Source organism: Asparagus officinalis, unplaced genomic scaffold (assembly GCF_001876935.1).
Source record: "Asparagus officinalis unplaced genomic scaffold, Aspof.V1 AsparagusV1_Un7, whole genome shotgun sequence".
Lineage (NCBI taxonomy): Eukaryota > Viridiplantae > Streptophyta > Magnoliopsida > Asparagales > Asparagaceae > Asparagus > Asparagus officinalis.
This window is the reverse complement of record NW_017972273.1, coordinates 21,852-34,508: the sequence shown is the minus strand read 5'-3', so window position 1 is coordinate 34,508 and position 12,657 is coordinate 21,852. Positions and strand designations below refer to the sequence as shown.

General features: G+C 36.5%; 1 protein-coding gene across 1 annotated transcript in view; it reads right to left on the bottom strand.

Moving 5' to 3' along the window:
* LOC109827037 (probable 1-acylglycerol-3-phosphate O-acyltransferase) overlaps positions 1 to 11,511 on the bottom strand; it is a 29,682-nt gene extending 18,171 nt beyond the window's left edge. The window contains exons 1-2 of the mRNA XM_020394004.1: positions 11,243 to 11,511; positions 3,572 to 3,808 (exon numbers count right to left, since the gene is read on the bottom strand). Of these exons, the coding sequence (XP_020249593.1) occupies positions 3,572 to 3,808; positions 11,243 to 11,427 (422 nt within the window). The 5' untranslated portion in view covers positions 11,428 to 11,511. The remainder of the gene's footprint in view (positions 1 to 3,571; positions 3,809 to 11,242) is intronic.
* Positions 11,512 to 12,657: the final 1,146 nt, after the last annotated feature.

Genomic DNA, 12,657 nt, shown 5'->3' with positions numbered 1-12,657 from the left:
CAATAATATAATATCTACAATATAAACAAACAAAATTACACAACACAATTAGAAGTAAGATATCGACATGACAACTATGTGAACCTCTATCATAGGATCAATAGTGTAACATTACAAAATTAAGAGAAGCACATTATTATAGGATACCACCAACTAGGACCGCCATGTACGTGCATATCATACGCAAGACACAGTACATAAAACTTGCACAAAACCATGTATTTAGGGTTTTAAAAAATAATGATAGAAATTTCAAATGTTGAGAACTTTTAAATTCACTAGGAAAGTTCACACACAGTTCTAATGCTACATTCAGCCTAAGAAGCATAAACATCTTCATTATGGCAGGATTCCTTGTAATTTTTGCTGGAAAGGACATATAATTGCAAGATGTGGAATCACCATTTTGTAAGTTGCTCAACTCTCATCCAAACTAATTGAGATCTAGTATCTTGTTTAATATCAGCTGATTAGTGTCACAACAAAAATTCATGTAAATTAAGATCTTTATATTCTCAGTGAGATATTCTAAAATGAAAATATTACTAACATTTAATATCGCTCAACAATTCTAGTTGTTTGGCATGTATAACCTAGCCAACACAAAGAAAATACAGTTTCTTTCATCAAATTTCGATTGTTAAGACAAGGATGAAAAACCAAGTGAAGAGACTGAGTTTTGAACAACTGATAAGAAGGAACGATTATGCACTAGAGAGCCAATAAATAAGCTCACACTTTCTTGTTAGATACCAGACTAATATTTAAGCTCAAATCAGATTCAAATTGCAAGAGAATGATAGGAGGATAGTGAGATCCTCTTCCTTAGAAAGAATTAGTAGGATCTAGTTGGGCTCCAACCACTACCACATATAGTTAAATATAATGAAGGGTAGGACTCAGAATATGCATCAGATTTTCATATTTTCCACATAAAACCTTCAAATAACATTGCCACGGAAGCATTCCCTTGGTTCTCATAAAACTATTTGATCATTACTTGTTTTCTCTAAAGATCAAATGTAGGATAACATCCTAACTGGAACAGGTAGCTAGAAGAATATATTAACAACTTGCACAAGCTATAATACTAATTCTTTTCTTGATGTGGCTCTTCGGTTAATACTAATCATATCTTAATAGGAGAAAAAATATCTTAATAGGAGAAAAAATATCTTCTCTCTGAAACTTGATCTTTTTGCCCTCCCTTTTTGAAAGTTGATTAGCACCTATCTGAATATGGATTACTCAGCAAGAAGTATGCTACCTAAGTTGCATGGAAATGAGTACGAGTACCAGTATATGTGCAACCGTGTGGGTATGAGGTATGACACATGACAAATTTGTAAAATGTAGGACACAGGGACACGACTACATATATATAATAAAATTAATAATTTACATGCAATCATTATTCTTTTTTAATTTGTGTTATTAGAATTAAAATTCCTATCACATTTTCATGTTTCTTTAATTCTTTTGATTAATATAAATTGGGAATGGATCATAGCTGAACTAGACACCCAAATGACCCTTTAAAATCATAGTTATTGAACTTGAATATGGACCGAAACAAACCTGGCCCATGTCCAACAAGTAACAAGTTTCAAGAAATAATGTGAAGTATATGGCATATGTCGAAGAAGTGTATCACAAGTGTTTTAAGTTAAGACATATCATATAATTGAGTACATGTCTGAAGAAATGTATTCATATATCCGAGGGTACATCAAGTTTGGGTTACGGATATGGCTTCATGATAGAGTACCCGGGTATCATTGCCCGTAGCACTACTTAATAGAACACTGATGCAATAGAATGTTAGTATTGCACCAGTTTAATGAAAAGATGAATGCATGAATGACGTCGTTAACGAGTTTGGATCATAAAAAGGAAAAAGGCTCTAGAAATAAATTAAAAATAGATCTAATTATGATTCTAGATTATTTGGTTAGTTTAGATAAGAATATTTCATGAACTTTAAGCTACATGGAATCATTCTGATTGACAAAAGAAAATCATTTATATTTATCTAGGATTCATTAAATAGGCAACAAATCTTTATTTTGATTGTTTAGACCAATAATTAGGATCCAAGAAAGGGTTTCATTATATGGACAAACTAGGCCTTCTCCTTTTAAGGAAGTGGAAGAGCATGGTGATTATAAATCTAATTTTTCCTTCCTCTTCTCTATTATTGAGATAATAATGATCAGAATCGTACTTCGAGGATGTCAGGAATATGTGAGGATAAAAAAAACTTTGAGTCTTTATTTACCCTGACTTACATTTTTTTTCTTCCATCCTTTTCCCCCTATTTCTCCTAGCACGCCATTGATCTATTAACTGTAATGTAGTGAATTGACCACTACAAATAGTTGTCAATATTTTGAAATTGATTCATCAAATTTAAATTAATATTTTAAAATAAGATGAAATTTTAGTCACATAAGTTTCTTTGTTCTCTATAAGAAAAAAGAGCCCAACACTGAGTCTAAGCCTGAACCTTAGCCAGAACCAACCCGGAACCAGCATCTAGTCTGAGCAAGGTAAAACCTTGCAAAAAAAATTCAACCCATCACAAAACTCTGTCACAACCAAGTCGAAGTCAAAGGAGTTGACTAACGGATTCTTTGAACTGAACTTTTGATCCTACAAGGAAAATATTTATTGGATATCCTCTTCTTGGCCAAGCTCCAATCCTAAAGGTGATTATGTATTCCAAATCCTCATTTGCTTATGACAATCAAGTTCTATGGTTCATTCTACTGACTTCGTCAATGCTCGTGAAACATCAACTTTTATCACTTATTTTAATGTTCTAGAGTTTTCCCTTTCAAACTTGAGATTGAATTTTCTCCAACTAATGGAGAACTAAAGTAGTATGAATGAATTTAAAACAAATACCTTAATGAATATATAGATTTGCCAAACAAGAAAATTTTTTGTCGGAAATGAAGTCAGCAAAGTTGGTTATGATTCAAGAATTTTGATGGCTTTTAATTATAACCTTTTTATGTTTTAGTTGAAACCTTTTGCCCAAATCTACTTGATAGAGGAAAATCTTTAGGATTTGTCTAGGATCCAGTTATTTAGATCTAGTTTCTTAGGTTCCATGCAAAGTTTTTATTATAAAGAAAGGCTTAGCCTTCTTCATGTTGGGAAATATAATATTGTTAATATCAAACCTGAAATTTTATAGGTACTATTTGTATTCATGGTCATTTAATGTTTCGTTATGATCTTTGACGATTAGAGTTTTATAGTTTAAGCTATTTAAAGTCGTTGTCATATTTGTTTCCAAATATCACGAACTCACGGCAAATACAACCTCCTAGGCAAAAATATAATACACAATTGAAATTTCTAAATAATACATCAGCATGCATGTTTAAAAACACTGGTCATTAAAAATATTTCTTATTTTAAAAGCAAGGTCCTCAAATTTCTGCAAAAAGATTAATTTCCAGAAACCTAAATATCTTAATGAAAGAAGCTTCAAACATAAAAGTCCCGGTAAAAGATTACAGTCATTATTAAGGAAAAATTCTCCAGCAATTACGCAACTAACCCAAGCTGATCAATAGCGATCACTCGAAAATGACTAGCTAGGGCATCATAGTTCCGGAAGAAGAAGCCTTGAGAAGCACCATAGCCGTGAACCATTACAAGTGTTGGAGAGTCTTCTTTACTATCAAATGTGATTGTATGTATGAATCTTGGTTGATCACTGGACGACCTGAACCATCTAACTTTTGATCCAGGTGGTCCAGAACCAATATTTACCTGCTCCTGTACGTATCCAGTTCTGCAATATAAAGGTAATTTTGGAACTCAATAAATTGATTAAATAAAAATATTAACAAACTAAACAATAAAATCTACAGAAGCATATCTAAACTATAAAACCAAGGGAAGCACATTAACATTTTCATAAGAATATAGCCTTTTTTTTCTAACTTGTAATGGTATTTACAAACTAAGATTTCTGCCTAATATTGGACTAAAAGTACAAAGCTACATTATAGATATAGGCAGACTGGCGCTATATTCTAAGCAACAACAACGTGTCAAAACATACCCTTCTTATGATGTAAGGTCTTTACAACAACAAAGTCTTTGTTCTGCTAACTAGTGGCATTTCCCAAATTTTTAGGGTTTGCTACATGAGTATTTTTTTCTCCTTTTCGCTCGTGTTTGGGACCATCTTCACTCTTAAGGAAACAGTTTATGTCCATTTCTAAAGCCATTTCAACCAATTTTTTCAGGCCTGCAACTTGGTCCTCGTCACTCCAGCTACCATCAAGCACTTGCACTCATTTTCTTTGTTGTGCATGCCTGAGAAATTTACATATATTCTTTCATTCCTCAACTGAAGCTAGCTCTCTATTTATTTACAATGGAAGTCATTTCATTTTCTCATGTTATCTTTTAGGATCTAAGATGCACAGTTACAAGTGTGATTACTGGTACGGGTACAAGACAAGGAAAATTTGTAAAAGGTAGGCTATGGGGACGCTACTGAAACTCATGGATATAATCATTATTTTTAAGATATATATGTACATGACACTTTTAAATTGTAGTTATTAAGACTAAAATGAACTCACCCTTATCCAACAAGTTACAAAAATGCATGTGAAGTGTCGGATATATATGCAAGAAGTGTATGACAAGTTTTTTAAATTAAACATGCATTGTATAACTAAGTGCAGGTCAGAATAAATATATGCATATCTATAGAAGTGTCTAAGAAGTGTCAGATACAGGTACGGGTACGGCACATGTCAGCTACGGGTACGGCTCCATATTAGAAGTACCCAGATAACATAGTTTAGGGTTGATAGCGGATAGACCCCCCTACTGTTCTGTAATTGCAAATAGGTCCTTAGTTGTTCTATTGTTGCATATAAACCCCCGAGTGAAGTGACTTTTGACTCTTTTAACCTACGGAAGTATATTTGTCAAAAAAAAAACAAATTTCTCTTTCTCCGAGGGTAAAAGAGACAAAATTTCACTTGGGGTCTGGTCTATCTGCAGAAATAGAGCTACAATAGAGCTACAGAGGGTCCATATACAGTTGAGCGATAGTACAAGGGATCTATCCACAACTAACCTCGTCTTTTATTTTATTTCCAGCTTCTACTTTTAATTTTGAACATGTCACTTCTTAATTGTCCAACATCCTCGCGCAAGCATAACAAACTGCTAGCATATGCCGTATTCAGTCTCCAGATTAAGTTACAAATTATAACTGCGTTGATAGTAAAGTCATAAAAGATACTTATTAAAACCAATACTTCTGAGGTCTTGCTTTGTAATTTTCTAGTAAGAAAAGGGGAAACTTCGCACGAACAGGAAATTTGGAAGGTTTGATCAAGTCCCCTTTTCTACCTAGGTATCATGTATGTCGTATTATTTCCTCTCTTTCCACAAAACCTCCTTTATTTTTTACCTAACTAGCTTAATGCTGGAGATGAATGCCGCCTACAAACAATAGACCACACATTCTTGACTCAATGCAGAGGATAGCGAGAACTAGTAACAAGAACAAATTTACAAAGCAAAGATGTTTTAATGTGTTGGTTAATTCACTGTCAGCTTAATTGACAAGAAGTGGTCAAGATACCAGCCTTCCTTACTCTTCCTCCCCATTTCACAAGATGATTGGCCCAAATTTAAGCCTCATGAGTAAATTTTTACATAATATCATCAGTTACTAATTTACCAAATCTTGATCCCAAAATTTACTCGGTTTTACATGAATTATGTAAAGATAACACCGATAGTGCTTAGCACTAGCCCAAGACCGTAATACCCGAGAGACCCGAAAGAAACCAAGAGAATAAACCTCTAAGTATGAAGAAGAATATGAAGAACACTTAGAGAGCACTTGAAAGACTTTTAGAGAAATGTAAAGAACTTATGAAGAGGAAGACTCTTTATTTGAACTTGCTTTATTCACTTGTTCAACTTTTTCTTCTTATTTACAAATGAGAGAGGTGAGGAGATATTTATAGCCTCCCAAAGATATGTTACAAAGGATCTAGATTCTTCTAATATCACCTCCATAGTTCCTAGATATTTTTCTAATCTCTAGACATTTCTACATAATATCTAAATATTTTTATCACAAATTATCTAGATGTTTCTATACTATTATCTAGATATTTAGCTTAAAGATTTCTCTAGAACACTTTAAGGAGGTGATAAACCTTCTAGAGTGTTTCTAGAAAACCTCTAGAATTTGGACCTAATTTTAGGTTTGGTCAAACTTAGAATAATTCCACCATAAACCCAAAATTAAGCTTGATCCAAAATCAAGTTTAATTTCAATACTCCCCATTAAACTTGATTTTATCAACCATCCCGAGCTTCGAGCGAAGTAACTCAAATTGGCCCTTTGGTAGTGACTTGGTGAAGATATCTGTAACGTTGTCTTCGCTTCGAACCTCCAAATCTTTAATTGTTCCATCAAGCATCTTCTCCCGTATGAAATGATGTTCTAACTCGATATGCTTTGTCCTTACATGAAACACCGGATTATTAGCCAACTTGATAGCACTTTGATTAACTCCATAAATTACAACCGGCTTATTGATTGGCTCCAACAAATCTTCAAGGAGTCTTCGAAGCCATATACACTCTTGAGCTGCGAGTGTTGAAGCTTTATACTCCGCTTCAATGGTAGACAATGACACCGTTGCTTGCTTCTTGCTGCACCACGAAACACTTGTGTCTCCACATAAGAACACATACCCTGAAGTTGATTTTCGATCATCTAGATCTCCACCAAAGTCAGCATCCGTGAAACCATGAAGAGAAACCTTGGCATTGTACTTGTACATCAGACCCATGCCAAGAGTTGTCTTTACATACTTCAAAATCTTCTTTGCCGCTTCTAGATGTGGCTTCCTTGGTTCTTGCATAAACCGACTTACGAGACCCACCGCGAAGGCAAGGTCAGGTCTTGTAATGGTTAAGTATGGAAGACTTCCTACAAGAGAGTGATAAGGTCGAGGATCAGGTAGCAAGGACCCTTCATCGCGTTTAAGCTTTATGTTCACGTCCATCGGAGTAGTACGTGTCTTCCCTTCGTGTACTCCGAACCTTTCAACAATCCTTCTTGCGTAGCTTTGTTGGCCGACAAATATTCCATCATTTACCCTTTCGACCTCCAAACCAAGAAAATTGTTCAACTCACCCAACTTCTTCATCTCAAACCTCACCGACATATCCTCTTGTAGACGAGCAATTTCAGCATCATCATTCCCGGTGATGATCATATCATCCATATAAAGAAGAACCACCACGTGGACTCCTCCATTCTTCTTGAAGAATAGACTCGGATCAGAATTTGATGGCACACACCCGCAAAACTGAAGGAATTGAGCAAGCTTTCCATACCAAGCTCGAGGAGCTTGTTTTAACCCGTACAAAGCCTTTTTAAGCTTGCAGACATAATCAGGATGCTCTCGTGACTTGAAACCAAGCGGTTGCTCCATGAAGATTTCCTTATCAAGCTCTCCGTATAGAAAAGCATTATTCACATCTAGTTGTCATAACTTTCAACCAAAGCTTGCGACTAAAGATAAAAGTGAGCGTACCGTAGTCATCTTTCCTACTGGACTGAAAGTTTCATCATAATCTTCTTCATATTTTTGAGAGAACCCTCGAGCAACCAACCTTGCCTTAAATCTGTCAATGCTCCCATCTATTTTTCGCTTACTTCGGTACACCCATTTACAAGAAACGGGTTGGACATCTTTGGGTTTTGGAACCAAATCCCAAGTTTCGTTCTTCATGAGAGCATTCATCTCCTCCTTCATTGCGCCCTCCCACTCTTGAACTCCTTTTGCTTCATCATACGATGATGGCTCCTCTTCATCTAATGGAGCTGCAAAGTAGCATGAGTAAGTAGTGACAAACCTTTCATCTCTGAACCGAGCAGGCTTAACAATGTTCCTTTTTGGCCGTTGATTAGCCATGGAACTACGATCTTCTTCCTCATCTTCCTCTTGATCAGTGCTCCCCCTTTCACCTTGCGTCTCTTCTTCAAGACTTCCACTTTCACTTGGTATTTGAACAACTGGTTCATCGATCTTGGAGGAACCCCCACCTTTTTGTTCGACCAAGACTTGAGGTGACCCATAAAATGAGGAAACTTCATCAAAGACAACATCACGAGATACGGTGTACCTGTGTGTCTCTGGATCCATACACCTCCAGCCCTTCCTTTGTTCATCATAGCCGACAAAGATGCATTTCTTCGCCTTTACCTCCAACTTGGTTCTTTGAGAGTCAAACACGTGGACGTAACAGATTGATCCAAATATCCTGAGATGTTTCACCGTTGGTTTCTTCCCATGAACCATCTCATAAGGAGACTTCATATTGTTCGGACTAAGTGGCATCCGGTTAATGACATACGCTGCACATGGCATCCGGTTAATGACATACGCTGCACATCTCATGTCTTCCGCCCATAAGGCCTTAGGTAAATTTTTGTCATGTAATCAGCTTCTACATGTCTCGCTTAGATGTCTTATCTTCCTTTCCGCTACTCCATTTTGCTGAGGTGTATACGGACATGTAAATTCTCTCTTGATATCATGTTTTTGGCAAAAAGAGAGAAACTCCTTTGACATGAACTCCCCTCCATTATCCGTTCTTAAAGTCTTGATCTTCTGACCTAATTCTCCCTCCACGGTAACCTTGAATTCTTGAAACTTGGAGAATACTTCTGATTTTTCCTTCACAAAGTATACCCAAGTGTACCGTGAGAAGTCATCAACAAACAGTAACATGTACCGAAACCCAGAATAGGAGGATGTTCTCGTCGGACCCATCAAATCACTATGGACCCTCTCCAACGGAGCGCTGCATCGTGAAATGGAGTTGTCAAATGGAAGCCTATGTGACTTTCCATATTGACAGCCTTCACAAAGCTTTCCTTCATCATGAATCTTCAACTTTGGGAGCCCGTTAACCAAATCCTTTTTCACCATAACCTTTAGCTTAGTCATATTTATATGACCAAGCCTAGCACGCCATATAAAGGTATTATCATTCGTACTTATCTTCTCAACATAAGAATTTGAGGCCGATAAAACATATAAATCCTTAACCGGTGCTCCGGTGTGAACCACGTCCGCTTTTAATTCTTTAATATTCTTTAAGAATTTAACGTCTCTTGGGCCAAATAAAACGTAGTTACCTGAGTCAACCGCATTCACCACAGAGAGAAGATTCTTCCTTACTCCAGAAACATGATATACGTTCTTGAGAGTGATTGGGCTTCCATCATCTCCTTCAATAACGACTGTCCCTTCCTTCTCAACGCGGTAGATTGAATTATCCGCAGCAATGATGGCTTCTTTCCCGTCATGACGCTGAAGACTAAATAATAACTTCTCGTCTCCGGTAATATGATGGCTACAACCAGAATCCACAATCCAATCATTTCCAAGATTTTTAGCTGTGGATGTACCTGAAGATGCAGCCTCCACCGTGAAACATTTTTCCTATTCTTTGTCTTCAGTATGACCCTTTGATTCCATCATATTTGTTTCCTTCAGCTTGACTCGACAATCCTTTTGAAATGCCCAAGTTTTCCACACCGATAACACTTGAATCGCTTCTTGTCTCCCGTAGAAGATCCTTCTCGTCCATCATTATTCTTCACATTACCATATTTGGGTTTGGCTCTGAAGCTTTGTTGTATCCCCGCTACAAAAGCGCTCCCCGAGTCATCATGGACTTTAACTCCCGCCATTTGCATTGCTAGTGATTCTTGCGAAGCTAGTAGATTTTCAAACTCCTCCAAGGAAGGTTGTGTAGCCCATCCTTGAACTGAAGTAACAAACGGTGTATATTCGGGTCGTAAACCACGAATAATAGACCGCTTCAACCGTGCTTCCGAAATCGACTCCTCCGGATTGAGAGTATTAATCTCAGAGCAAAGATTTTTTACCTTGATGAAAAACTCTGAGATTGAAGACTCCCCCTGCTTCGCATTCGCTAACTCGTTCTCTAACAGTTGTAGACGAGCCTCGTTCTTCTTGTTGAACAATTGATCTAGTGCCTGCCAAATAGTACTTGCGGATGTACATCTTGAGACATGCTCAAATAGTCCTGAAGATATTGACCTTTTCAAAGCAAACTCCGCCTTGGCATTCTTCCGTGTCCACTCCTTTGTCGCTTCCGCTGTTACGGCATCTCCCCTTGGTGGTGTTGTGCTGCTACCGCCGACGACATCCCATAAGTACTCACTAACCAAGTATGACTCCATACATGACTTCCATAACCGGTAGTTAGATTGGTTTAAGATCTCCATTCCCAATCCAACGACACGACCCATTGATTCCATACTTAGAGTAAACCCGAGCTCTCTTTAAACCCCGATCTTGAAGAGCACAAGATTAGAATGGCTCTGATACCATGTAAAGATAACACCGATAGTGCTTAGCACTAGCCCAAGACCGTAATACCTGAGAAACCCGAAAGAAACCAAGGAGAATAAACCTCTAAGTATGAAGAAGAATATGAAGAACACTTAGAGAACACTTGAAAGACTTTTAGAGAAATGTAGAGAACTTATGAAGAGGAAGACTCTTTATTTGAACTTGCTTTATTCACTTGTTCAACTTTTTCTTCTTACTTACAAATGAGAGAGGTGAGGAGGTATTTATAGCCTCCCAAAGATATGTTACAAAGGATCTAGATTCTTTTAATATCACCTCCATAGTTCCTAGATATTTTTCTAATCTCTAAAAATTTCTACATAATATCTAAATATTTTTATCACAAATTTTCTAGATGTTTCTATACTATTATCTAGATATTTAGCTTAGAGATTTCTCTAGAACACTTTAAGGAGGTGATCAACCTTCTAGAGTGTTTCTAGAAAACCTCTAGAATTTGGACCTAATTTTAGGTTTGGTCAAACTTAGAATAATTCCATCATAAACCCAAAATTAAGCTTGATCCAAAATCAAGTTTAATTTCAATAAATTATTCTTCATAGTTTTCTATCGAATTCAATCATCATGTGTTCACTTTTCTTTTACATTCACGTCCTCTTTACCGACCAAAAACTATACCAACAAAATTTAGTCGAAAACGACTGCATAAATCGATCAACGAAGCATCAATCTGAAAACTGTAATAACAAAAGGAGGAAAGCTAAAACCTCCGAAAAATTGAACCTCGAAATCAGATCAAAACTCGATTTTTGACTCACTTGACGATCGAGAGCAATCTCTTCTCCGCTTCAATGATGTGATCGGTGGAGGTCGGGATCCACCGGAGCAACGAAGGCCAGCTCCATCTCGACGACGACGAAGATTTCGCCGCCGCAGTCGCCTCCGGCACCGCCGATCCTCTGCTAATTCCCTCCGCCATTCTCGCCGTCGCAAATCTGCTCATTCAATCTCAGAAAATTTGAGGCTGTATCCAAACCGTCTGGATTCTCCGTTTGCTTCTCGATGAGGGGAACGCAGAGAAAATATATACAAGAACCTGAATTTTCTTCACCCAGTTAAAACGTGATGACGTGGCAACACGCTGTTCTCTTATATGTTGTGAAGTTACGTCGTGTATTTCTTTTTTTGTTGGTTTCGGGCGGCGGGAGTCAAGACTCAAGGGCGCGTTCTGGAATCTGGACTCTCTGGAGTTGACTCGCTGGCCAGTCAACATGGGCCTTTGAAAAGTTTCATAATTGGACTTGGTATTAGCCGGCTTCAAAGGTGCGTCCTGGGGTTTTTATCCTTGTATTATTAAATCGAGTTTCTCATAGAAACCACCTTAAATAGGATGATCACCGAAACCATTTTTTATTTTTAATTTATGCATAAATTATTAATTTTTTTTACATTCAACCACCTTTTAGTTAAAATTTTTACTAAAATTTTAAAAATTATCTTTAAAAAACTCACATTTAAGGTATATAACTGATTTTTTTACTATTATGGTGTTGTTAGGATACAATTCACGTACCTTGAACTTATATTATTTTTAAGTTTATTTTTTATTTTTTAGTAAAAATTTAACTAAGAGGTGGTTGACTTTCATAAAGATTAACTTTAAAGATGGTTTATAAATAAATTAAAAATATAAGATGATTTTCAAGGATATAATTTTAGATTGGTGAAGTACAATTTTAGGAGTTTGTGTCAGAATTTATTGAATTAGTGTGAGTTTAGATATAATGTCAATGACTTTTGTTTTGTGGCAACTCTACAGGAAAACTGCGTGGTTGATACTTCATTTTGGGGGGTCTTTTCATGGGCTCGAGAAAAATATGGGCTATTCATGTTTTCAAAAAAACATTTACATGTTAAGCTGGGTCAAAATATCAGAACGTCATGGCTTATGTAGTTGCGGCCCTCTTGGATTATTTTTTTAGGTTTTTGCATACATACCACTCAAATCTTTTATATTTGTAAATTTTCTCCCTAACTCTACATGTTTGCAAAACTACCCTCCAACTCTGTCTTATTGGATTTTCACTCCTTAATTTAACAACAATGGTTTCTAAATAGAGCAATATCTAAATTTTCCAATAATTTTCAATATGTTTGCAATACTTCTCGTTTGGAAACTACAACTGTTGAGTTGGGAGGGTTAGAAAAACTCAATATGAGAGAATTCAAGGGT